The sequence below is a fragment of the Acartia tonsa genome, chromosome 7, assembly GCF_053477335.1.
Source record: "Acartia tonsa isolate MP-2025a chromosome 7, ASM5347733v1, whole genome shotgun sequence".
NCBI classification, from domain to species: Eukaryota; Metazoa; Arthropoda; class Copepoda; order Calanoida; family Acartiidae; genus Acartia; species Acartia tonsa.
Window position 1 is genome coordinate 29,609,745 of NC_137266.1, and position 25,342 is coordinate 29,635,086.

A 25,342-nucleotide genomic window follows, 5' to 3' on the forward strand; every position below is an offset into this window, starting at 1 on the left:
ATCTATAAATGTATATAGCATTACCAGATAACATAAGGGATTAGACAATGGATGATAAATTAATATAAATCTCCAATGAAGATAAACAAAATTACAACTTCTATAGATTAAATTCTAAAAAAATTTAAAAAGCTTGGACGTCCTTGATTATTTCTACATAATTTTATTTTAAAATTCTATTTTTATTAAGTTATATTTACTTTTAAAGTAAAGTAAATTTTCACATTTATATATTTGTGTACTACAAAAAAAGTCATAAAATAATATAGAGAAAAGTATGGAAATTACAAAAAGTTGGTTTCAGTGGCGTGCACAGGGTTTTGCCAGGGGTTATGTGAAGCTCACCCGATAAATTTTAGCACCCACCAAAAATAAAAATATAGGTATGCAATTTTGACTTTGGAAGATTACTTGCTACACCTTCATATGTTATAATTGAGACGGCCCCTATTTTTTTGGTAAATTTCAGGTTTATATCGACACACTAGAATTGGAATTTTGTAAAAAATCATTAAGATTGAGATGGTACAAAAGCTTTAAAAACAGTTTTTTTCTTCAGATTTTAATAACTTTGCAGTTTTTGCATAAATCAGCCATATTTTGGCTGGAGGCCAAAATTTTAACAAAATTTTTCTAGGACGGGACACTGTAAACTCATACATAATCATTATACTAAAGTCCCAAATCCTTCTCTAGACTGGTAAATCGGCGCGTTGTCTGATGGATGTTACTTAATCTAATATCCTAACTTTAAAAGGTAGAGTTCTTTTAAGTGGAGACAGTGTAACATACGGACGGAATACAAAAAAAAGGGGGGGGGGGTTAATGCAACCATCTCGTAATCAGTGAGCAAATGGCACTTAGAATTCGAATTTCGATCTGAACTTTTGCATGAGTAATACTTGGTAGGTCTATTTTCCCTAAAACGAACAAAAAGTTGGAAAAGTAACGGCTTGCGGCTCAGCCGTTTAGCCGTTTTTTGCGTATTTCCAGGGTAAATTCATCATCAATTACGTAGGAATCAACTTTTTAAAACATATTTTTTGTTTAATTCATGTTAAATGATAGCAATAACCATTTTTAAAACTTCTAGTACCAACAGCTACCATCTAGAACAGTTTGATAGCGTTTTGGAGGGGCAAAGAGTATTATGTGGAGATAGGTTTCGTGACTAATTTCACTATATAGATAAAAAAAAATGGCAAAACGGATGAGCCGCCAGCCGTTAGCCGTTACTTTTTCAACTTTTTGTTCGATTTAGGGAAAATAGACCTACCAAGCATTACTCATGCAAAATTTCAGATGGAAATTCGAATTCTAAGTGCCATTTGCTCACTGATTACAAGATGGTTGCATTAAAAAAAAACCTTTAGTGTAGTTGTTCGTCGCATGACCTTCCGCAAATAGTAAATTAAACAATTAAAAGATCAAACCTAGTTTTGTTGGCCCAACGGGGCCGAAAGCCCGGCCTAACCAAATCAGCAAATTTTAACCTGTTTAGATTTCATACTGGGAAAAAATATTTGTAGCAAAACTAAGTTTATGGGTAGCATGAAAGTAATAATAGTTATTTCTCGCATCGTATTATAAACGGCTTTCCGCGGATATAGAATGTACAATTATGAGATTAAAACTAGTTTTTTTAGCCCCGTGGTGCCGAAGGCACCGGCTAAAAAAACTAGTTTTAATCTTATGATTGTACATTTCTATATTCGTAGAAAGCTGGATATAATACGATGCTAGACATAGTTTTTTCGTATGGATGAGAACCGGTTCCTATCCACCGGATTCGAATGAATACGAGAAAAATACTTACACAAATATTCATAAGGAACTGCAGTTACACCAGGAATAAAGGGACAATAAATGAATCTTTTTACATAATATTTGTCAAATTTTGTCTTCCAAGTAAGTAATAAGTTTTAACTGAATCTTTAGGCTTATCCCTCATAAAAAGTATGAATAATTATTTGTCATAATTGATCTCAAAAAGAAATGAGCAATTGAATCTAGAATTTTAGGGTGGCTTTTCTTCCTTATCTAAAATGTTTTTTTTACACCCTTTTGTTTGATTTGTTTTTGTTCAAATTGTGCTTTGGCGTAGATTCATTAAAAAGAATTAACCTCTCTTCGAACCATTCATTACAAGAAATATGATCCTTAGAAAAATATTTTTTTCAGATGCCAAATCCTTGTCCCAAGCATACAATGCAAGTCCTTAACATTGAAATGTTATTCAGTAGCAGAGATTAAAGTATAGGCTAATGGATAAAAAAAATATTATTTAATTTTGGGGACAGGGCAGCGCAACTTATAATATTTTAGTTGATTTTTAACTTTTTGGGTTTAAGAGACATAAATAATGTTATACAAGTGTACTATATGATAATAAGAATTCTGATATTATAGCACATTTACTATATAACTAATGCGTATCCATCTGTTACGTAAAATTGATATTATATATATATTTTCGGATTTTAGTATTTTTGGGGCAGGGCAAGCGCAACTTCTATTATATTGGTTGATTTTTAAGCTTTTTAGGAGTAAGAGATACAAATGATGAAATACAAGTGCGTTTTATGATATAAGCATTTTGATATTATAGCACATCAGCTCTTTATCTAAGTTGTAACTCTACTCCATCCAACTGTTACATAAAATGAATATGATGTAATCTAAAACCTATGGGAATAACTGCATTATTTGTCCATTATCTTATCCCTGTATCTTTGTTGATCGCCCAAAACTTGGGATAGAAAATTTTGTACAAATGTAAAAGTGTTGTCCTTGTACAGAACTCTTCAAGATTAAGAAGATATTTACAACAAAATGTTATAGAAAATTCATACTCTAGGGATGATTTACATTAGCAGAGTCAACACTTAATTTAACTAATTATTTGAACACTTTTGATAGTAATGCAATTATAAATTTTTAGTATTTTCACCCATGCAAGGCACTAATTTAGAATATGATGTTTATAAATTTTGTGTTACCTACACAGTAAAAACTTCATTTATAACCTAAACATTTTAAAAATCAAATGTTATATCAAACACTTTGTTGAGTTCAAAGTTCTACAGTAATCATAAGAATACAAGGATGATTTTAGACACAGTAGTGTAGCTCTTAACAATGCAAACAATTCAAGATTTTATATTTAAAAAGAAAGGTAAACTTTCAATAGGAAAGGAAAGATAAGTACAACCATGCCAATACTCATTTTTTTTAAATACACTTAAAACGTCCCGGGATCTATGTCAAGCACTAAAAAGATGAACTCAATCACTTTAGTATTTCTTGAAATCTTAAGCTTCACGTACAAATAAACCTTACTACTTTATATAATAGAATATTTAGATAGAAACAGCGTATATACTTCATACTCGAGTATTTGAAATAATATATACACCACCCTTAGAATTAAAATTGGGAATGCCTGCTTCCCCCTTACAAAGCTCAAGTTGTAAATACTGTTCAAACAAACCCTGTGACGTCACTAGACAATACATTAAGAGTATAGTCATAGAGTTGCTTCACTTGTAAATAACAAAATGTTTTTTTCATGATTCAAGAGGGCCGTGGAAAATATGTATGTTCCAGAGAGAGTATCTTGTATGTGTGTGTTTGTGTGTGAGTTTGGGTGTAACATGGGTGTGTGTATGGGGTGCAGGGAGTGGGTGTTTTCCTTGGGTGTGTTGGGGTGTGTGTGTGTGTGTGTAAGTGAATTGAGAAAATGTGTAAAAAATGAGCCGCAGTAACATTTACAGAACTGCAGTATCTGGACGTACAAAGGGTCCACACAAACTCATATTTAGTGATTCTAGCCTGGGATCTAAAGGAATAAGACAATGGCCAAAAAATTGATGTACATCCCCAATGATGATACACATAAATGCCCCTTCTGTAAATTATAATTTGTGGTTGAAACATTTGGACACTCAACTTTCAACCAATCAAAATTCACTAAAGTCCCCAAAGTTGTTAAGCCAACGAATAAGAAAACGTTACTATAAAACTTTGGGGACTAGTGTAATAAACCGTCCATTGTACCCTCTCTCTCTTTGGATTTTAATCCAATAAATATAGAAGATCTATATTCATAATCTGTCAATTGAACCAATAAGAACACTGTGTAGAATTAATCCGTCCATATTATTATCTAAAACGTGTTTACTTTTTGGTACAAAAGAGCAGTTATGTTTTTCATTTCATCCGTATTTAACAATAAAGTTGAACTTCTTAGAGCAAAGCGTTTTTTGAAATTATTTAGTCCAAAATTTCGTCGCTAGTTTTTTTGGAATGAATCATATGTGTCTTCAGAATATGTGCTTGAAATTCCTTTTTAAGTTTGACGGATTATTGTGTCTGGCATCCCATCTCGTGTAATATATCAATTGCAAATACCCTTTTAAATTTATGCTGTTATTATGTCTCAATATGTCAATGTAAATATCAAAAGCTAGTAAAAGTGGCGGCACAGATTATGACGTTAAAAAAATTAACCAATGAGAGGCCACTATAAATTTTACCATTTACCAATCACAGTGTTTACTGGCCTCTAATTGGTAAATTTTTTTTACGTCATAATCTGTGCCGACACTTTTACTATATATAGCTTCTAAATATCAAGCAAATCATGACTCATAATAAAATGTTCTAATTAATTCCTCATGTTACTTAATAACATATAAACATCATAACCCTTTGATATTAATTTTAAAAGTATAATTTATCATTTATAATCATAATATTTTAGAAGTAATTGTACTAACTGATGTATTATATAAAAAATATGATTTTCTAATGTATATTTTCATTCTTGTTTATTCTATTATATTTCACCTTGTTACCCAAAACCAAAGTGATCAACATTTTGTAAAGCAACTCTATGGTTGATATTATAAAAATTATCAATATCCGTATATCCTGATTATTTATAGTTTTTAAATAAACAAAATTATTGCTTAATTTAACCCACTTACAATTGAACAAATTATGGCACAAAACCCGATTTTTATTTTTTTTTTTGTTGAGTATTTAATTGATATGTCTGTAATTCTCTAAGTGATAACTTTGATATCTTGTTAAATCTGAATATCTGATCTGAAGTACCCCATGTTTAATTTTCTATTGAAAGTGTCTGTACCCTAAGAATTCTGTAACCGCTAGAACTAAATGGTTCTCAATTACATAGAAAACTTCTTATAGGTAAAGGAAGTATAGCTAAATTAAAATGGTGCGTCGTCTTCCCCCCCCCCTCAAAGTAGGGGGAGTAGCTGCTAGATAAAGGGAATAGGTCATAAATAATATGAATAGAATGTACAAAACTTTGATCTCTAGACATGCCACCCCATGGGTAACCTTTACAAGTTAATATGATTCAAGATTCTTCAACATAAACTTTAGAGAGAGGTTACAAAATTACAAATTTTGAAGTGTTTTAAAAGATATAAAAATGTAAAGAATTTATATAAAAGCTATTATTATTGGTGCAGCTACTTTCCATCACTTTGTTAAGGAAAGTTTGGCAATATTACTTAATCAACCTTGTTTTTGATGGATTTTAAAATTTTGAAAAAAGAAATACATTATTTGAAGGATATTCAGTGCTCTATTGTCAATTCCTTCTCTAAATTTTTCATTTTTGTCATTTACCCTAACAATTTTAAACTATAAACTGTATACAAAAATTTTCCTTGTTTAACACTGACCACAACCACCCCCCACCTCCCGCCACATTATTTTGAAACAAATTAAAAATAAGAAAAAAGTGGGGTGGTTGGTTTTCGTTTGTTTGTTTATAACTTTAGGGTTTGAGAACCTCATGTAAGAGCTTGGTCAAGCATTTGAAAAATCACCCACCACCCCCTCCCCCTTACTTATTTTCAATATATATTTTTCTGCAAGTAATTTGTGGGCAATTCTCTAAAATTGTCCTTGTTGGATGTTGATTTTAAATTTACAATTTTTTGTTTGTTTTATTTTAAAGTTAAAATGTTTTTCAATTATGGAATCAAGCATATTTTGATTTATATTACCTGGGTCGTTTTAGACAAATATTTTTGTTTATTTGTAACCCCACCGCCAACTTACTAAAAAAACTGCGGCTGGTCTAACATTATAAAACAAAGTTTACTCTCTCTTCTTCAAATACAATAAAGAATGAATAAATTATCTGTAAAGGGGTTAACAGTGGAATTATTTATCTCTTCGTCTAAGTAATTTTTTTTATTTTTTTTTGTGTTTAAAAATAAGCATAATGTAAATATAAGAATTCAACATTTTATTGTTGACTAGTGGTAGCAAATAAAAGTGGTCATTGCTGACTATGTATTAAGAACCTAGTAAAAGTGTCTGACTCTGATTATGACGTAAAAAAAATAGCCAATGAGAGGCCACTATAAATTTTACCATTGGTCAATTACAGTGTATACTGGCCTCTCATTAGCTATTTTTTTTTACGTCCTAATCAGAGTCAGACACTTTTACTACGTTCTGTATTACCATATTGTTAAGCAATGTTTCTTATACTTGCGTCGTTAGAATGGCCAATGACATTATCATTACAATTAACACTATATATTATTTATTAATGCTTTTTATAGCTACAGTCTGTTTTTTTTTATATCAACTGCACTCTTACAGTTGTAATTTAAAAAAGGCTTGTATCAAACGCTTTTATCAAGTCAAATTATATTTAATTACATAAATTATTGTATTTTTTCAGAGGATTAGAAAGGTGATTCCATAATGCCTAGGGTGGAGGCGGTCGCAGAGCTTACTCCTCTGTCTGACAGGTAAACAGATAGGGACAGGTAGTTTTAAAGACTGACAGACAGACAAAAATCAAGTCTCAAATATTCCTAGATGAGTGATATGTAGATAGAAAGACAGTTCAATATAAAGATGTTCATTGATTGCTAGTTTGATAAATCAAAGATAAACTTAGTTTGATTTGTCATTGGTTGAAAAGGAATTTGAACATAGATTTAAGAATTGATTTTCATAAAGGCAAGATAAAATTTGCAATAGATATATTGATTGCCAGTTTGACAGATTGAGGAATAGAGAAATTTGGATAAATTGGTGATATTATTCAGGAAGGGAGAGAACATTGGGCTGTTATTACACTAACACCCAAAGTTATATAAAAACGTTATCTTATTGGTTGCCTTAACAGTTTCAGTTACTTTTATTGAATTTTGATGAGTTGGTTCATTAAGCAGTGTCCCAATTTCTTCCACTAATTTTAGTCAACAGAAGGGGTAATTTTGCGTAGCATTGGTTGTGGATAAACATCAATTTATATGCCATTGTCTGATCCCTTTAGTTCCCTGATTATAATTGGTGTGGATCAAGAGAAAACTTTAATTATAGGGAAATGGAGCAAATATTGGTCGTCTTCCATCAATACGAAACCGGTTTACGTTCTGGTACCATCAAAACAGGGGTAAGTGTCATATTCAGTGATTTATGGATAATGCATGTTAAAACAGATATTTGTTATGAGGGTCATGAGGTACTTAATACAAACAAATTTTGATTAATTGATCTTTTTAGATTATTATAAAGAAGGTGTATCAACTTTTTTTTTTATAGCTAGCCGGTTCTTTTAGTAAGTAGTAGATGTAAAATTTTTCATAGAATTCAGATATGCAATCGGTTTTTTTGTAGACCTCTTATTTTTTAAGTAATTTAAGTTTTTTAAAAAAATAATTAAGTCGGTTTTAAGGTACTAAAACGCAACAAAATAAAAGAAGAAAATGGCCAGTAAGAACAAAAATAGTAAGATCTTTAATTTGACACCTTACTTTTAAAATTCTGTTGAGTAATTATTGAAAAAATCTATTTTTTTAACCTCGGTTTAATAAAAACTTTAGACCTAAATATTTTCTCAAACAGACATAAAAAACATGGGTTCATATATACCTTTAGAATCAGAAAAATATTACGAATCCATTGTAAGCAAAATTGAAAAAAAGTAAAAAAATTAAAAATTAAACAAATGGCCAATTGTATTTTTTGTTCAGGCAACACTATCGTCTTCCCTTTTTTACCCCCTCTTTACCCCCTCTTTACCCCCTTCCCATTTTTATACTCAATTCAAGAATTAAGACGTTGCCTGTACAATATAATATGATATTTTCATATAATTCCTTTTATTGTAGTTTATATACTATATTGTAAACTTTTTTTTCAATTTTGCTTACAATGAATTCGTAATATTTTTCTGATTCTAAAGGTATATATGAACCCACATTTTTTTATCTGTGGAATAATAAAATTAAGTTCAAAGTTTTTATTCTCGTGGGTTTAAAAAAATCGATTTTTTCAATAATTACCTGACAGAATTGAAAAAGTAAGGTGTCAAATTAAAGATCTTACTATTTTTGTTCATAATGGCCATTTTCTTTCTTTTTTTTGTTGCATTTTAGTACCTTAAAATCGACTTAATTTTTTTTTTTTAAACTTAAATTACTTAAAAAATAAGAGGTCTACAAAAAAACCGATTGCATATCTGAATTCTATGAAAAATTTTACATCTACTACTTACTAAAAGAACAAGCTAGCTATAAAAAAAAAAAGTTGATACACCTTCTTTACTGAAATTACATAATTTTACAATTTTTCTGTGGATTTTAAATAAATTCTTGAAAAGATTATATCAACTTTTTACACTAAGGTAAAGTGCAGCATAATTTGTCTGTAAAAATATGAATATGTCGCATGATAAAAGTCTCCTAAACACACATATTTATACATCATAAAGTGTTATCATAATAAAATGTTGTCAGTCTATCATCTTAAAAGGTGGTTCCAAACTTAATCAAAATATAGTAAAATAACAAAGCATAATGCTATTACAACCAGAAACTTTGATGTAACTCAGCTGTTTCAGAGATTTGAAGGAACAGCCCAAAGTTTTTCCATTGATACAAGGGTGCAAAACATTGTTGCAGTATTTCTGGGATAAAAGGATAGGACAATGGAAGATAAGTAAATCAAACTTTATATCAAGTTTGAAAGTTTCATGTATTTGTTTAGCTTCCCAGTAATCAGAAAAATAAGGATGGCAAAGCCTTTTTATAGTGTCTATAAAAAAACTACGACATACAATACAAGTGACCAATGGCAGCCCAGTATACATTGTAATTAAAGAATAGTAGGCCAGTATGACGTAATTTTTACAGGCACTATCAAAAAGCTTCAGGATGTAAACATCTTTATGTATCCTCACAAAAACATTTTCAATTTTCATTGATTTGAAAAATGAATCAGTAACTTTATAAACCTTTTGACTGGCAGTTGTGTAATTTACATTTTCCCAATGGACAGACTAAAGTGATGACACTAAGGGTTAAAGATAAGCTTTGTCACCTACTAAAAAAAATATAAAATGTCTGTCTTTGAATATTTCTCACTTAATGTCATGTATCCTAATCCCTGATAAATATTTCATAGAATTACAATTTCCTTCTTGATTGATTTGAGTATATTTTCATCCACTTACATTTAATTTGATCAGTTTGAAATAAGTAACTACTATCCAATGACATATTAACATTAACTGCAATAATATAATTCAATTTAATGATGACGTCATACTGGCCTACCATAGGTCAACTAAAATTATACTGGCCTGCCATTGGTAGTTTAGGCACTATAAACATCTTCTCTTTAGTCAGCCTGTTATTGCTGCCATGTTTATGGACACACAAAACCGTAAATTCATACCTTGACTCTATAAAATCAGGATAGTAAAATATTTTTTAAAATTGTGTAATATCAGGGATGGAGTAGACATTGAACTGCTAATTACAATGATATCCAGAGTTTTATAACCATAATATCTTATTCATCAGTGAGAATGAATATCAATTAATCGTCCATTCTCTTTTCCCTTAAGATTTCTGAGTATTATTTAGGGTCCAATTTAATCTAAAAGGAAAGGACAAAAGTTTAAAATGTATGCATTTACTCACATCTATAAAAGTAAAAAAGGCACAATACATAATATGCAAAGTAGTTCAGCTAAAAAAAAAAAAAAAATAAAGTTTATATATAATATATAGCAAAAGTGTAAAAATTATGTAAAATGTATCTTTCAGTAAATCTTTTCAAAGCAAAATCTTTATATAATTAATTTCATTGTTTCATCCTTATATAAAAGTAACATGCTGCCTGTGATTCCATCTGTGTGTCTGTCTGTACCGAAGGATCTTGCTAACTGCTAAACCGTTATGGTTCTCCTTTACAATAAAGCTTTTCATAGGTCCTGGGATAGTTTATAACTGTTTTGAGGAAGATATCACCCATAGAAAAAAACCCTACCCCTCAAGAAAATTGTGTTATTTTTCTTTTTAAAACTAAAATTAAAGAGGGAATATGACAGTCAACTTCCCCCTCCCCACCCCAAGGTCCACCTAGAGGCTTCTAGGGGAGGAACCGATAGTTATAAATAAATTGATAGATTTTTCAATTTTAGGACCTGTTACCGAGTATGCAGAGTTTAGGCCTTAATCCAACGGAACAAGAAATTATTGATATGGGGAATGAGGTTTGTGCATTTTTTTAGTATTGGATGTGAATGTCTGCCACTAAAATATCTGGACCAAATAATTCTTCAAACAAAGATTTATCTCCTTTAAAAGATCAACTCAAACAAGGCCAAGAATTATTACCTACTCCTCCTTTTAAAAAACTAATGTTTTAATCTTTTTTTCAAACTTTTTCAGTTGTCATTTGTATTTTCTGGTGATACCTAAGATTCAAAATAATTTGTGACATTGTTCTATATAAATGTATGTTTAATATCTTTGATCATATTTGCTGTTATCTAATGTCTCATACCTATATTTTTTTAGACAAAATGAATTGAAAATGATTGCTAAAATCGAAATATATCTTCATGTCTTAGAATAGTGTATTTTTTTAAAAATAGGTTGAAAAACATACTAACTTTAAAATAAAGAAGATTTTAAAAACTTGTTATGTTATATAATGTATTAAAGTTTAATATCATTTTATCCTTTAAGATTTGTTGAGCTTATTTTCTTTTTTTTTAATCAAAAATATTTAGTAGAATGAATTTGTAGAAAGAAAAATATGATTTTAATGGTGAGGACATTAGAATAATTATAATATGTATCCTCAGTAATTTGTAAACTTAAATATTCAAAATTTAAAGTGAAGCAACTCATTTTTAAAACACTCAACTAGAAATAGTTTTATTAATATTCAAGAGTTAACAAACAGTTGACAATAATTAATGAAATTTTTTGGTAAAGTCCCTTTCATGGCAATGCCTCTTAAGGGGCGTTTCATCGTATTTTCACATTAGCTTTTCCCCTATTAAAGCCCCTGCATGGAGCTCTAATCCTGCAGGGACAATTGCCTAACCCTTCGTGGCAATCACCTGACCCAACTTAACCTAGCCTAACCTAATATAAAAGCTATAAAAACTAATGTGAAAATACAACAAAACGCCCACTAAGAGGCATTGCCACAAAAGGGACTATACCAAAATTTTCCTTTGAGCAAATTTGTAATAATGGTTCAATCTCTGGGCTAAAAAAATTTCTTATCTTAGGTTGAGAAGAAAGGAGTGATTTATTTTGATGATTTTTGTAAATTAATATTAAGGTAATAGATTTGATATTTATAACAACATATATAAATTTTAGTAATTTTTACATTTTACACCCAAAGTCTTCATCTGTATGTCTATCAGTCAGTCAGTCCGTCATGCTATGGAGGAAATATACTTTGTCTATTTATACTTACATTATTTACATAAAAAATTTTGAGAAAATTTTTTATTTTTTTATTTTAGAAAATTTAGAGAAGAAGATGAATTCGAATTTAGAAAAATAATGTTCAAGGTATTTCAATATAATTTTCAGTACATAATAACTGAGGGGAAGGCTGGCCTTTAAAATTATTTTGATTGTTGACACCACACATTTGTACGCCCATGTCTTTTAGTTTTGAATAGAATAGAGATAATTTAAAATCTTCTTATCTTTCTTTGGTAAACCTTTTCCAGTGTATACTGAAAATCATATATCATATAATTTTATAGCCAATTTTCTACGTACAATAAAATAAAAATGTAAATATCAATACCCTAAAAGGCTGACCCAGGCTAGGAAATTGAATATAATCTTATAATTTTTCATCTTACTATATGCCGAAAACTGTCTATAATACAATGTGATAGATAACTATTCCAATAACATTCTCATTAAGAATGCATGATGCAGAGTAAAAATATGTGATATTGAATGTGTTAACAGATGCTAGACATATTAGTTTTAAAAAAAGGGAAAACATAAAACTAATGCATTTATTTGCCATATCAATATTTCAACTAGCATCTACGCCCCTAGAGGCCTATATGAACACTTGAGGAGGGGGAAGTCAAATTTGATAACCCAATTTATTATTTTAGATTTTAAAAGAAAAAGTAAAAAAAAAACCACCTCATTTTTAATTTAAGTTAAAAAAAAATTTTTGGGGTGGAATTTTTTTCTATGGGCAATTTCTCTTGGGTGGGTGGTGACAGCCTCCTCCTAAATAGTTATAAACCTTCCCGGGACCTATGAGAAGCTACCCTGTTAAGGAAAACCTGATCGGTTCAGCAGTTAGCAAGATCCTTTGGTACAAACACACAGACAAAAGACAAACATCCTGTTACTTTAGTATAAGGACTTTATATAATAGGATTACACATCACTTTTGTTTACAAATTTTTCAATTCAGCATTTTTGTGGAACAGACCCTTTGCCAAAAGAATTTCGAGCCAAGAAGTACAAAATTAATCAAAGATACATTATGAAAGATGATTTTATAGAAATAATGCAGGTACCAGTTTATAAAAAATTTAATAATTCATGTATTTTTAGAGTTTAGCAGCTGTATAGTGTATATTTACTAGCAAAGAGAGCTTTATTGATAAGAAACAAAGCTTGCAGCAGTGAGAAGTATCTTTTTTGTGAAATTTGCCTATTGTTTTTATTCAGGGATCTAAAGGGATAAGACAATGGCTGATAAAAAGATGTACATTCCCAATGATGATACACAAATTTACCCCTTATGTAGATAATAAATTAGTGGTTTAAAAGTTTGGACACTCAACTAAATGAACCTACCAATTAAAATTCATTAAAAGTTATCAAAGTTGCTAAGCCAATGAATAAGAAAACGTTATTTAAAACTTTGGGGACTAATTTAATAAACAGCCAATTGTCCCCTCTCTTTCTGACTTTTTTGTGTGCCTCTTTTTGTGATTGTATAATCCCTTTATTTTCTATTTTACCAATTGCAAAAATTGGGTGTGTCACTTTGAAATTTCTTGCATTTGGCATGAAGTTTCACTTTTACTAGAGAATAGGCCTTTCTTATTCAATACACAGTTGTACCAGGGATTTAAAAAGACATGGACAATTATTCTATAAATAAATAGTAAAAAAAAGTTATAAAAAGAATCAGGTTAATTATGATTTTAGGCTTTAGTTGTTGGGTTATAAGATAAAAAATATATTAAAAAAGATTGTCATTATTTAGTTCAAGTTTATGGTTAATACTTAAAAAAATTATTTTGATGTTCTTGCCGCTTCTACTGTATAGTAAAATATGTCATTACATCTATAACATGGCTTTGGCCTTCTTTTTTCTAATAATTTCAATGCCTTTAACTTTTTTTCTTTGTTATGGTAATGTTTGATTTTCCATATCTCTGTCTCCTTGAATGAATGTATGTGTATCTACAGATTGAGTCGAACTTTTTGATGCTGAATTTAACTTTTTGTTGCATTGTTACTTGCCAGGAGGAAAGGGACTCTGCAGCTGAAGAAATAATATTTTATTGTATTGTAGTTTTTTAGTAGCGAAGATACTCTATAATTCACTTCGTCTGTACGTACGTCCGTCTGTCAGTCAGTCCGTAACGCTATGGGGGAAATGTGAATTTCTTGGTTCATATCTAATATAGGAGGCTGAAATTTCTTGTCAACATTCCCATTATCAAGGAGCATAATTAACTATAACACATCTATTATTGAATTCAACAAATACAGTTTAAATCTTATCTTATTCTTTTCCATTTTTTTTAAGCTTCGCTACTTATGGATGTTGTTATCCCTGTTTCCTCTATAAGTAACTTTAACTCCGTCAGTTGTACCACTGGATTTTTAAACGGTCTTTTCAATTATCACCCAAGTGGTTATTTTCTAATTAAAAAAATATATGAGAGTGCAATGAGGGAGGGGATAATGAGCTGTTTATTATATTAGTCCCCGAAGTTTTACAATAACATTTTCTTTTTCGTTTGCTTAACACCTATGGGGACTTTTATTAAATTTTGATTGGTTGGTTTATTAAGTTTAGTGTCCAGACGTTTCAACAATCAATTGTAATCTACAGAAGGGTTGAATTTGTGTATCATCATTGGGAATGTACAATATTAATTTATCGGCCATTGTCTTATCCCTTTGGATTACTAAGTGGAATGACCTGTATAGTGGTTTACGGAATCTCATTGGATACACATGCAAGCACTTTCTTTCAATAAATCTTTATCCCTTTTGCTGGAGCAAGCTAAAAATTTGTCTGCAATGCTGTTTTTCATCTCATTATTTAAATACAGTTTCGCATAAATTAAAAGAAAAGAAATAATTATAATTAGGCGTTGTCTTCTTATACTATTTTTAGTACTACGAATTCATCATCATCATATTGTATAATCATATTTTTAAAAAAAATAGCAAAAAGGTTTTGAAACAGCAAGTTAAATACACTTAGACTTTAGCATGGCATTTAATGTATTATTTTTTAACAATAATTTTACAAGATTTATAAAAGTGTATTGTTTAATTACAATAAAATCTAATTACAAAACTTACATGCAATATATAAATTATTATTTGTAATTAAACTTGAATAGTAATTATATAATCAATATGGTAATTAGTTGATAAAACAAAGAAAAGATTCATTACATTTGAGTAATTTTAATTAAAATTTTGGAACTAGGGCAGTTCATGGTGAAATGTTTCTGGCAAAGATTATCTCCAAAAACCTATGAACTTTAAAGGCTGCTTATGGCCAAACAGTGGAACGTATTGATTATTCTCTCACAAAATTTTAACCGACAAAACAAAGCCTTCAAATAATCTGGTATATTTATTACTCAATAATGCACAGTTATCTCGCAGTGCTCATAAATGCGCGAAAAAGACTTATTTTAAGCGTCTTTTCTTCACTGAAGCTTTCCCTGTGCATCATTGGGTTTTGACTAATCCAGATTATTTAAAGGTCTTCTTGTGCCGCTTATGCGGGCATTACATGTACCCTCAGTCTTTGACAGCTAGCAGCCTGTAGAATTCACAGATTTTTGGAGATAATCGTTTACAGCAACATCTTACTGCACTAGATCCAAAACTCTAATTGTATCTTTTTCATTTGGGATAATTAATTTATATTTTTCAGAATCTACCTGTTAGAGTTGAAATTAAGGTTACAAATTGTTAATAATTATAAATATCTGAGTATAATGCAACAATAACAAGCTTTAAAAAGATAAATGAAAATATGAACAGCAAATTATTTTACAGATTTTGTTTAATAATGTACTTGCCAGTCTTATATCATTGTATTTGCAGTTTCAGAGTTTTGGTTTGTATCCCATTCTTCTTGGAAAATTGTCTGTAAAACGATACGATACATGCATTTTCCGTTTGACTCAGAACTCGAATTCACAAGGACATCAAAACTGGAAATAATTTATATTTTTTTATTTTACTAATTACCTGTCTATAATAAAATGCGATAAATAACTATGGACACATTCTCCAATTTTGAATTATTAACAAGTTGATGTTTGCAAATGGTTAGGATATAAATGAAATGTTTGCCTATGCCGACCAAGATAAAGATGGAAAAATTTCCTGGACAGAATTTCAGGTGACAATCCATCTATCTATCTATCTGTCTTTTGTATGTATATATCTGACTTTATTTGATGTTATCTGCATGTGTCTTACCTACATAGACGTCCAAGGGGGGGGGGGTAATTGGGTGATTACCCCCCCCCCAAAAAAAAAAAAATGAGGTTGGGGGTGCCGTAGGCACCCCCAAAATATTTATTTTCAAAATTTTACCCCCCCCCCCCCAAATAAAAAAGCTTGGACGCCCCTGCTTACCTAACTTAACTATAACACACCAAACTAACCTAACCGAAGCAGCTTATAGTGCCTAATAAAAAATGACGCGATGCAAAACAAATGACCAAATGATAAGCCAATTTAAATTTTACCATTGGTAAATTTCATACATACTAGCCTATTATTGGTCAGTTGTATTGTATGACATCATTTTTTTGGCCATATAAACTGTTCCAACCTATCCGAAATGTCACAATTTTAGGACAAATATTTTTTGCTTATGTTGACTGGGATAAAAAAAATTCTATCTATCTATTACTTCTAGTAATGTGCCTCTTACCTTACCATCTATTTATAAAGTATGGTTACTGTATTTAGATTCTTACAAAATCTGTAGCTACTCCATATTAAACAGTGTTTTCCTTGTTGTTTAGGATTTTATCTGCAGTAGAGTTGCAGACAGATTCTCTTTATATGATAATTAGTATAATCAGATCCATAGTAATGGATAATTCATTTTATCAGCAATTAATTATAACATTAAACATTGTCTGGCTCTCTGTCGGAAGGTTTATCTATCTATTAGTAAGCCTGTCTTCACATTTATATCAAGCTATCAAATTTTCTTTCAGATTATATTAAAATATCCATAAATGAACTAGATTGAAGATTCATGTATTAAAATTTTATATATCTAACTTTCAACCTGCAATAATTCATACAATCGGCTATCATCTTGATGCTCTATATTTGAAGACGCACAATGGGTTGAAAAGTGGCCTAAAAGCTGAACCTAAATTATAAAATATTAAGCTACAGACAAAAACTTTACTACTTCATATCACAGGAACAACTAATAACTCTTTTATCCATATAAAACTATAAATGTTCTGTCTTTTGTTTCTCAATTCATAAATCATTAATTTAACATTTAACCATCTTTTCATAGTATAAAAATCTTTCTTTAAAAAAAGTCTTTTTATCCATTTAATTCATCAATCTATCAAAATAAAATATATCATTGATAACTCTGTTATGTTTAAACTTTCATAGATCATTGATCCATTTATCATTAATCTAACCTTAATAATCTACTTACGATTTTTTTTATAAGTTGATGAACTATCATTGGGTTATCCTAACGACTATAAATGATTCATTGTTTGATTATTCTATTTAGACAATGATCCATCCACCGGACCCTCCAAGAGCTCCCACTCCACACAAAGCTGACTTTGTTTCATTTATAATTGATAATCCTGCCTTTGAAGAAGATGATAATGAATTGAATGATAAAGAAAAGGTAAGATTTAGTCTTAAGTAAACTTTACTAAAAAGCTCGAATATACCTAAGATAACACAATAAATGTATTAAGTAGGCTATTTGCTGATATTCAAAAATGTAATTGAATGTCGGCACAGGGTCCCCAGAGTGAGAACACACAGTTATTTAATCCCTTCCCAGTTCTATTGTTTTACTTTAATGAAAACACAATTTTTTATTACTATTCAAAAATCGTTAGAAAGGAAAGTAAAAAGGTTTAACATGTAAAATATGTTAGAAAAAAATGATTTTCAATTGCAGGGGACTGAAAAGAAGGATGGAGAAAAACCCCATACCCATAGTCACAGTCGTCATAATTCTGCCTCCAGGTAAATTTATAGTTATATATAACACCTTCTTAATGATAACTGTTACTGAGATAAATTATATCAGAATGTGCTACAGAACTTAGTGCTGCACCCTAGTGGTAAATAATTGTTCTAATATTCAGGATATCAGAATGTGCTACAGAACATAGTGCTGCACCCTAGTGGTAAATAATTGTTCTAATATTCAGGATATCAGAATGTGCTACAGAACATAGTGCTGCACCCTAGTGGTAAATAATTGTTCTAATATTCAGGATATCAGAATGTGACACAGAACTTAGTGCTGCACCCTAGTGGTAAATAATTGTACTAATATTCAGGATATCAGAATGTGCTACAGAACATAGTGCTGAACCCTAGTGGTAAATAATTGTACTAACATTCAGGATATCAGAATGTGCTACAGAACTTAGTGCTGCACCCTAGTGGTAAATAATTGTACTAATATTCAGGATATCAGAATGTGCTACAGAACATAGTGCTGCACCCTAGTGGTAAATAATTGTACTAACATTCAGGATATCAGAATGTGCAACAGAACATAGTGCTGCACCCTAGTGGTAAATAATTGTACTAATATTCAGGATATCAGAATGTGCAACAGAACATAGTGCTGCCTCAGCCGCTGCCAACAAAAAGAAATGTGTTATCTGCCAAGCTAAGGTAAAATACAAAAAAAAGATAAGAAAATATTTACAATCAATAGTGAAGTTGTGAATTGGTATTTTTAACTGGCTTACAAACAATTTTGGGATAAGTTTTGATAAATAGTCAATATTATAGATCAAGGAAAAGTAAAGAAAATCATTGTATCTAAATTATAAATTTATTACAAAACAATTTTATGACATTTGTTTCTTTGGTAGGAGGTAAAGCCAATAGTAGAAACAGATATTTCCAAAGCTGCCACAGAATTTGCCAAGGACTCGACTTTACTTCAGTACAGGTAATACACATATACATATAAGTAGGATTAAAAGCCAAGAGGATGTGTTAATTGTGAAGATTTATTAAAATATGAATGTTCATTCCATAGTTTTTAACTCTTTTACATTTACTAGTAGAAAAACTACTGTCTTTCCGTCAGTCCTTCTGTACAGTATAGAGAAAATATTATTTTCTCAGCTGTTATTTAAGATTGACAGCTGATATTCTAGGTGATGATTCCCTGTACTAATAAGCATCCAGTACATAATTTGTTTAGTCCTGTCGGTCTGCCAGTCATGCTTAAGAAAACATAGAAATGATACATATCTTTTAAAAATGATTTATGTAATATTTTCCCTCTATCTTTTTATTTTATATAATAACTAAACAAATCAGTAGATTTTTAAACTTATATCAAATTTATCTCAACACTGCATACATTTGTATCCTTTTTATTTGTGTCTTTCTCTTTGTAATAGAATTGTCAATGATTTAAGTACACAAATATAATATTTCCAATCAAAGTAAAAAGACGTTGTCGAAAAGATCATTTCTTATGAATTAACTTTCATTCCACTCTGAACTCTTCCCTCACCCCCGATCTCAATATTTCCAGGTATCACTTTTCCCATGAGAAGATTAATTTATCCTCTATATTCTTATCACTGTCGCCCTTTCAGGAAAAAAATAGAAAATCTGTTCATTAAAGATTATCAATATTTGTCTCTTTTTCTCAATATGCTTTTTTGTTGTCTGCCTTTGGGCATATGCATTACCAATAATCAAGGGCATACACACAATTCTGGGTGGGGGAGGTTAAAAGTGCCTAAATGTTTTTAAATCGAGGAATACCTTCCCTTCCCCTCCCCTCCTCCTAGCTTATTGATTATTGGATTAGTTGGTTTGTATGGACTTCATTTGTGTTATTAACCCCCCCCCCCCCCCCCTATCGTAAATATTTCCCTGGGGCACTACAACCCAATTTTGAACTTGCCAGGGGGTTATATAACCCCCCTAATCCAAACCCTGTGATCTCCAATATTCATACATAAGTATAATACATATGCCTACTACCTGAATAAATATGTATAAAGGTACATTTTTTTTATTACATATTTTTTACCAGTAAAGCTACTATATATCTTAAAATGTCTGTCTTCTAATCTGAAATTTTTCCGCAGAAAAAAATTCACTCTATTAAATTATTAAATATTCTGATTACATTTGTAGAAATTTCGGGTATAGTCCCTTAACGCCCCGCCAACCCCCACCCCCCCCCCCCCCCACTCATGTTTTTTTCTATTTCATTTTCTGTGTGTGAAAGATTGAGGAATATAACTGAGTAACTTTTTAAATATGGGTATGACACATAACTGAAAGTTGGAATTTTTTGATTATCTCCATCCTAGCGGGCACAGGATGCTAGCAAACCTAGCAGGGTCATCCAGTTAAAGAGCTAAAATATTTTTTTTGGACTCAAACAAAGCATTTTGTCTTACCAAAATACTAAGCTTTTCTTATATGTCTACATAACATATTAAAATTTCATAAAGATCCGCCGCCGTTTTCCCTTTAGATACCACATTTCCTCAACATTGTCTTAGCCCTTTAGATCCCTGATTTAAACATATTATTAATTGAATGAGGAGAAGTAATGCAATAATGAAAATACTGATGAAAGTGCAAAAAAAGTTTTCCTCTTCAAAAATATTGCTTATGTAGAGAAAATGTGGTATCCAAAGGAATAAGACAATCGTCAATAAATTGATGTACATCCCCAATGATGATGCACAAAATTATCTATTCTGTAGATTGTAATTAGTGGTTGGAACGTTCGGACACTAAGCTTAATAACCCAACTATTCAAGATTTATTAAAAGTCTCCAAAGTTGTCAAGTCAACGAATAAGAAAACGTTATAATAAAACTTTGGGGACTACTAAAACAAACAGCATATTGTCCCCTCCCTCCCTGGATAAAATATGGTAAAGGTTTAAAGTATAAATATATAACTGAGAGAAATAGAACTAATTGTAGAAATAAGGATTTTATGAAATCCTTTATATTACTCTACTTGACTTTGATTTCATTAACAACCGATAAGTAATTGTAATTGCTGTGCTACATATGAATAAAAACTGTCCTTATCTATATGCTTTGACTGTAATCATTCTTGTTATAATATTTTCAGTTGGAGAAACGACAAGGCTGTCATAACAGAGAAGCATATACCACCAGCCTGTGTGTAAAAAATATGTTGTCAAAAATTCCAGTGCGCTTCACACCCGGGAAAAATTTACATTTCTTCTATAATGGCAATTATAAATCTTTAAATTTTCTTGAATACAAGATATTGAAATTTATCTATTAATTTTCATACAAAAACAAAGAATTGCTCAATTTGCTTTGTACAATACATTACTTTTTAATATTAGAAAATGTATATTAGTTAGAATAAATATAAATCATCAAATACAGAAGTTTGATGAAATTGTTGTTATATATTTTCATAAAATTCTAAAATTAATAAATGAAATTTAAAATCCCTAAAATCATAATCATTTTGTCAACTCCATATCAATAAAATTTAAAGTTAGTATTAGAAAATTATTTTTTTTCATAAATTGGTCAATAAAAATAGTTTTTCTCAAAGACAAAAGAAAAATCTCTACCCAATTTGACAGAATTCAAACTGTTTTGTTATTCAGACATTGAAAATTTTGTTATCGACAATCATAAATTATAAAGTTCAGAAGCCAAAATTATATTTAATACATTTGAAAGGACAAGAATTAATCGGTTGTTTATTAACATTTTTTATTTTTCAAACATTGAATATTCAACTTGAAATATTGACTCTCAAAAATGTAATTAGGTCATACACTTTTAAATTACGTAAAAATATTATACTTTTTAAAGATCTTTTGGTAATATTTTTATAAACACATAATCTAGAAAATTATGACTTAATTTAGTAATTTTTTGTTTGTTTTGCAATAATTGGGATTCAAATACATGCTGCTTACATATTTTCTAAATCTTATTCTTGTAAGAAAATGGTACTTAGAATTGTTTATAAATTTTGATGGGGCCTCATATTAAAATGAAATTCTTGTTTCACTAATGTCATCATAAGAGATTAATTGACAATGCAATTACATAATTATGGCTTTATTTTCTCTGCAAATGTGCAAAATTTAATTGAAATGGATGTAATTTCTCTTAATCCTACAGTTCTTTTCAAAAATTAAATTTCAATTCCCTGCAATTAATTTTAGAACATTTAAAAAGCCCCAACTGTCCTAAAGATAATTCTGAAAATGGGCGGGGTTTTATTTTTTCATTTTAGCGTATATTTTTAAAAGCCATCATTGCATCTTTATTTGTTTATCTCTCAAGTAATAATTTTTACCTTTAAAATCTCATTATATAATATTCTTACTAACAATCACAATTCTTTTTTTTAGAGGGTGGGTGGGTATTGTAGGTCAATTTAGATGAATTGTAATTTGGCAAGAATTTGAAATAAGGAGAAGTGCACTTAAACAATTTATAAGTCAAACATTTCCACAGTTTTATTGAAGTGAAAAAGTTGAGGATTTTTTTATTTCTACATTTTATTCGATATTCTTAGTTAAATATATGGTGTGTTATTAAGTCTGCTAAATATATCAATTTATGACGACAAACGCAAGCAAGATTTAAAAAATAATGTATCTATATCAATTGATTATTTAGCGGTTTCCCTCAGGTATCTAGCAACCACAAAAAATCAACCTCACACTTTTTTTATCCTTAAAGAAAATAAACCTCCTATCTCTTTCCCTTTATTGAAAAAAATATGGAGTTGGAGGGGGAGGGGGAGGAGGGGGGTGTCTGTGATTGCAAGACACTTTAAGGGAAAGCACCAAATATCTTATTTATAATAATACAACGATTAGTGTGCATATAAAATCTAAATTCAAAAATCAATTGAAAAACTTTTTATATAGACTTATAGCCAAATCCTATAAAATCTCCTAGGCTAGCGTAGAAGATAGAATTTACTTGTTAATAGATATTTTGGGTATAGTCCTTTCCACGACATCCCTCCATAAGAAGCGATTCTTCGTATTTTTCACAGTAGCCTTTCTCCTATTTCTAGCCCCTGCGGGGGGCTCTAACCCTGCGGGGCCAATTACCTAACCCTGTGGGGCAATCACCTAACACAATATAACCTAACCTAAAATAACCTATAAAAAGCCATTTTAAAAATACGAAGAATCGCTCCTTATGGAGGGATGTCGTGGAAAGGACTATACCCGATATTTTTATAGGAAAATAGTAGGACTAAGGATTAGGAAATCCTGCCTTTTAATCTTATAGGATTTGGCACTTTGTTTGTTGAATTCTCTGAAATTTTACAAATAAAAAGAACTATTTTTGTGATAATGTAATGTATACAAAATTGCTTTTAACGCCTTTAATCAAACGCTAGGACCAAATGCTCAAACTCTATTACAGTTAAAAGACTTTTTATATTTAAAAGTAAAAGGATGTCTGTTGGTTTTTACCAAAGGATCTCTTCAACCGATATGGTTTTCCTTAACAATGTAGCTTTTCATAGGTACTTGGAAGGTTTATAACTATTTTTAAACATAACCCCTCTATCTTTTTACTTTTTTCTTTTCACAACTAAAAGATATTGTGAATAAGGTTTAACTCCCACCCCACACCCCCGCCTCAAGTGCCCCTAGAGGCCTTTAGTAGCGTAACCGCTAGTACTATATATTTCAGTATTATCAAGGACAGATATTTAGCGATTTAGATTTATTAAATTATGGAATGTTTGCTTGAGATGAAACTATGGAATGTGTGATGGGGGTAGTCAACTATATGGCATTGTTAAATGCTATTGTTGACATATCATCGATGTATTTATTGAGTTAATGGGAGCACAAAAGTTAACAGGGTAAATAAAATAGCTGAATACCTGTCCCATTAAAATTATGTTTGATAATATTTAAAATCTTGTATGTAATACGTGACACTCAAAAAATTAAAATTTTCTCCATAGGAGTGCAATCACTTACGCACCAGTTTCACTTTATCAAAACATATAAAACCGCAAAAGGCTCCTTCTTTTTTCTTTTACTCTCATTTTTAACCCCTCCTCTAATTTCACGGTATTCTGAGACAGAAATATTATTTAGATAGCTTGTAAACCATCCCTCCTAATCATTAATTGCTTTAAACTGTTGATTAAAACAGCTAAAAAAGTTAAGTTTGTAAAATACATAAAAAATGTTAAACATTATGCCATATTTTTTTTGGCTAAAAGTCAGAAATTTTAAACTTTTTCTTAGTCTTTGTTTTATTTATTTGCTTGTATGTGAAAAAAAACCCAGCTTTGGTGATGTGGTAATAGGCGGAAGTGACTGAACCCCAATTAAATTCTCTATCGCTCAATCATAGTACCTCATATGAATATAAATATATAATAGTAATTTACTGATCTTTTTAAAAGCGAAGCTTCTCTATAATTATTTCCGGTCCGTCCGCAACGGATAGCTCTCATTTAGACATGTAAGAATTGTCTTGTTGATTTTTAACTAGGCATGATGATTCCTGTGATGTTTAGTTCGTTTTAGAAAGATTAGCAACTCTACTAAAATGTCATTGTCCGTACGTCCATTCTAAACTTGTTTATTTTTATTGTGATATATTCTAAAGGCCTAAGCATTTCACCTACTACATGTCAAGCGTCTGACAAAGCAGCAGTAGGTTATATTTTCCAGTATGACATCGAAACCAATTAATATCCGCAGCCATACTGAAAAATCATTTATAGCATCGTATTACAGATAATTTACCACGAGAATGAAAATAAATCATATATTTAAAACCAGTTTTGTAGCCTAGGGGCTAAAAAACTAGTTTAGATCTTATACCTTTTTTTGATATCCGCAGAAAGCTGTATATAATACGAAGCGATAAAGAACAATTTTGTATTTTAGCTGTGTGATAATGCCAAATTACAAGCTATAGAACCCGTCAGCTATCAGACAGAATATCAATTATTCTAAAATGACATGCTAGACTCTATTTGTGTAGCCTTGAATACATGAAGATTCCTAGAACAGTAAGGTACACTCTTTAAAGCGTAGCAACTCTACTTAATCATTAACAGAGATAACGTGCATTGAAAAAATTAATCTTAGTCTAACTATCTAGCGTTTCTACAAAATTATCCGAGGATAATAAGTCGGAATCATCATAAAATTTTTGTTCTTACTTTTAAGTAATTTTTGTAAAGGCTCGCTGTAATGGATATTTTCATCCTTGTTATTGTAGAAAATCTTCGTTATCTTTTGTCAAAACTGAACTTACACCTTAACCTCTGTATTAAGGAAATAAAAAACAAGTTCTTACACAAACACAAGCCAACCTATCGCCAGCAATCACAGTACCTTTTTAATATGTTCAAGGATATCATGTGTTGCATTTGAAAACATTAATATTTATTGAACTAAAACTTTTTCGTATTGTTTCATTACATATCTACCGACACATAGGATTTGTAAAGTAAATTTACAACTAATAATAAAAACAACA

General features: G+C 30.2%; 1 protein-coding gene across 1 annotated transcript; it reads left to right on the forward strand.

Moving 5' to 3' along the window:
- The first annotated feature begins 6,731 nt into the window (after nucleotides 1-6,731).
- Nucleotides 6,732-21,279, forward strand: LOC145325236 (uncharacterized). The gene is made up of 13 exons (XM_080168162.1): nucleotides 6,732-6,803; nucleotides 7,384-7,456; nucleotides 10,493-10,564; nucleotides 11,597-11,649; nucleotides 11,840-11,888; nucleotides 12,769-12,870; nucleotides 15,496-15,522; nucleotides 15,901-15,969; nucleotides 17,350-17,472; nucleotides 17,755-17,822; nucleotides 18,407-18,485; nucleotides 18,689-18,768; nucleotides 20,940-21,279. Exons 1-13 carry the CDS (start codon nucleotides 6,757-6,759, stop codon nucleotides 20,995-20,997), a joined length of 900 nt encoding a protein of 299 aa, XP_080024288.1. The 5' UTR covers nucleotides 6,732-6,756; the 3' UTR covers nucleotides 20,998-21,279.
- The last annotated feature ends 4,063 nt before the right edge of the window (nucleotides 21,280-25,342 follow it).

What these genes read in the sequence shown, in the direction of transcription:
- LOC145325236 (XM_080168162.1), top strand. Translation starts at nt 6,757, where the DNA reads ATGCCTAGGGTGGAGGCGGTCGCAGAGCTTACTCCTCTGTCTGACAG. An exon ending in CTGGTACCATCAAAACAGGG is followed by an intron (nt 7,457 to 10,492) that starts GTAAGTGTCATA and finishes TTTCAATTTTAG; the next exon opens with GACCTGTTACCGAGTATGCA. An exon ending in TTTTGTAAATTAATATTAAG is followed by an intron (nt 11,650 to 11,839) that starts GTAATAGATTTG and finishes TTTTTATTTTAG; the next exon opens with AAAATTTAGAGAAGAAGATG.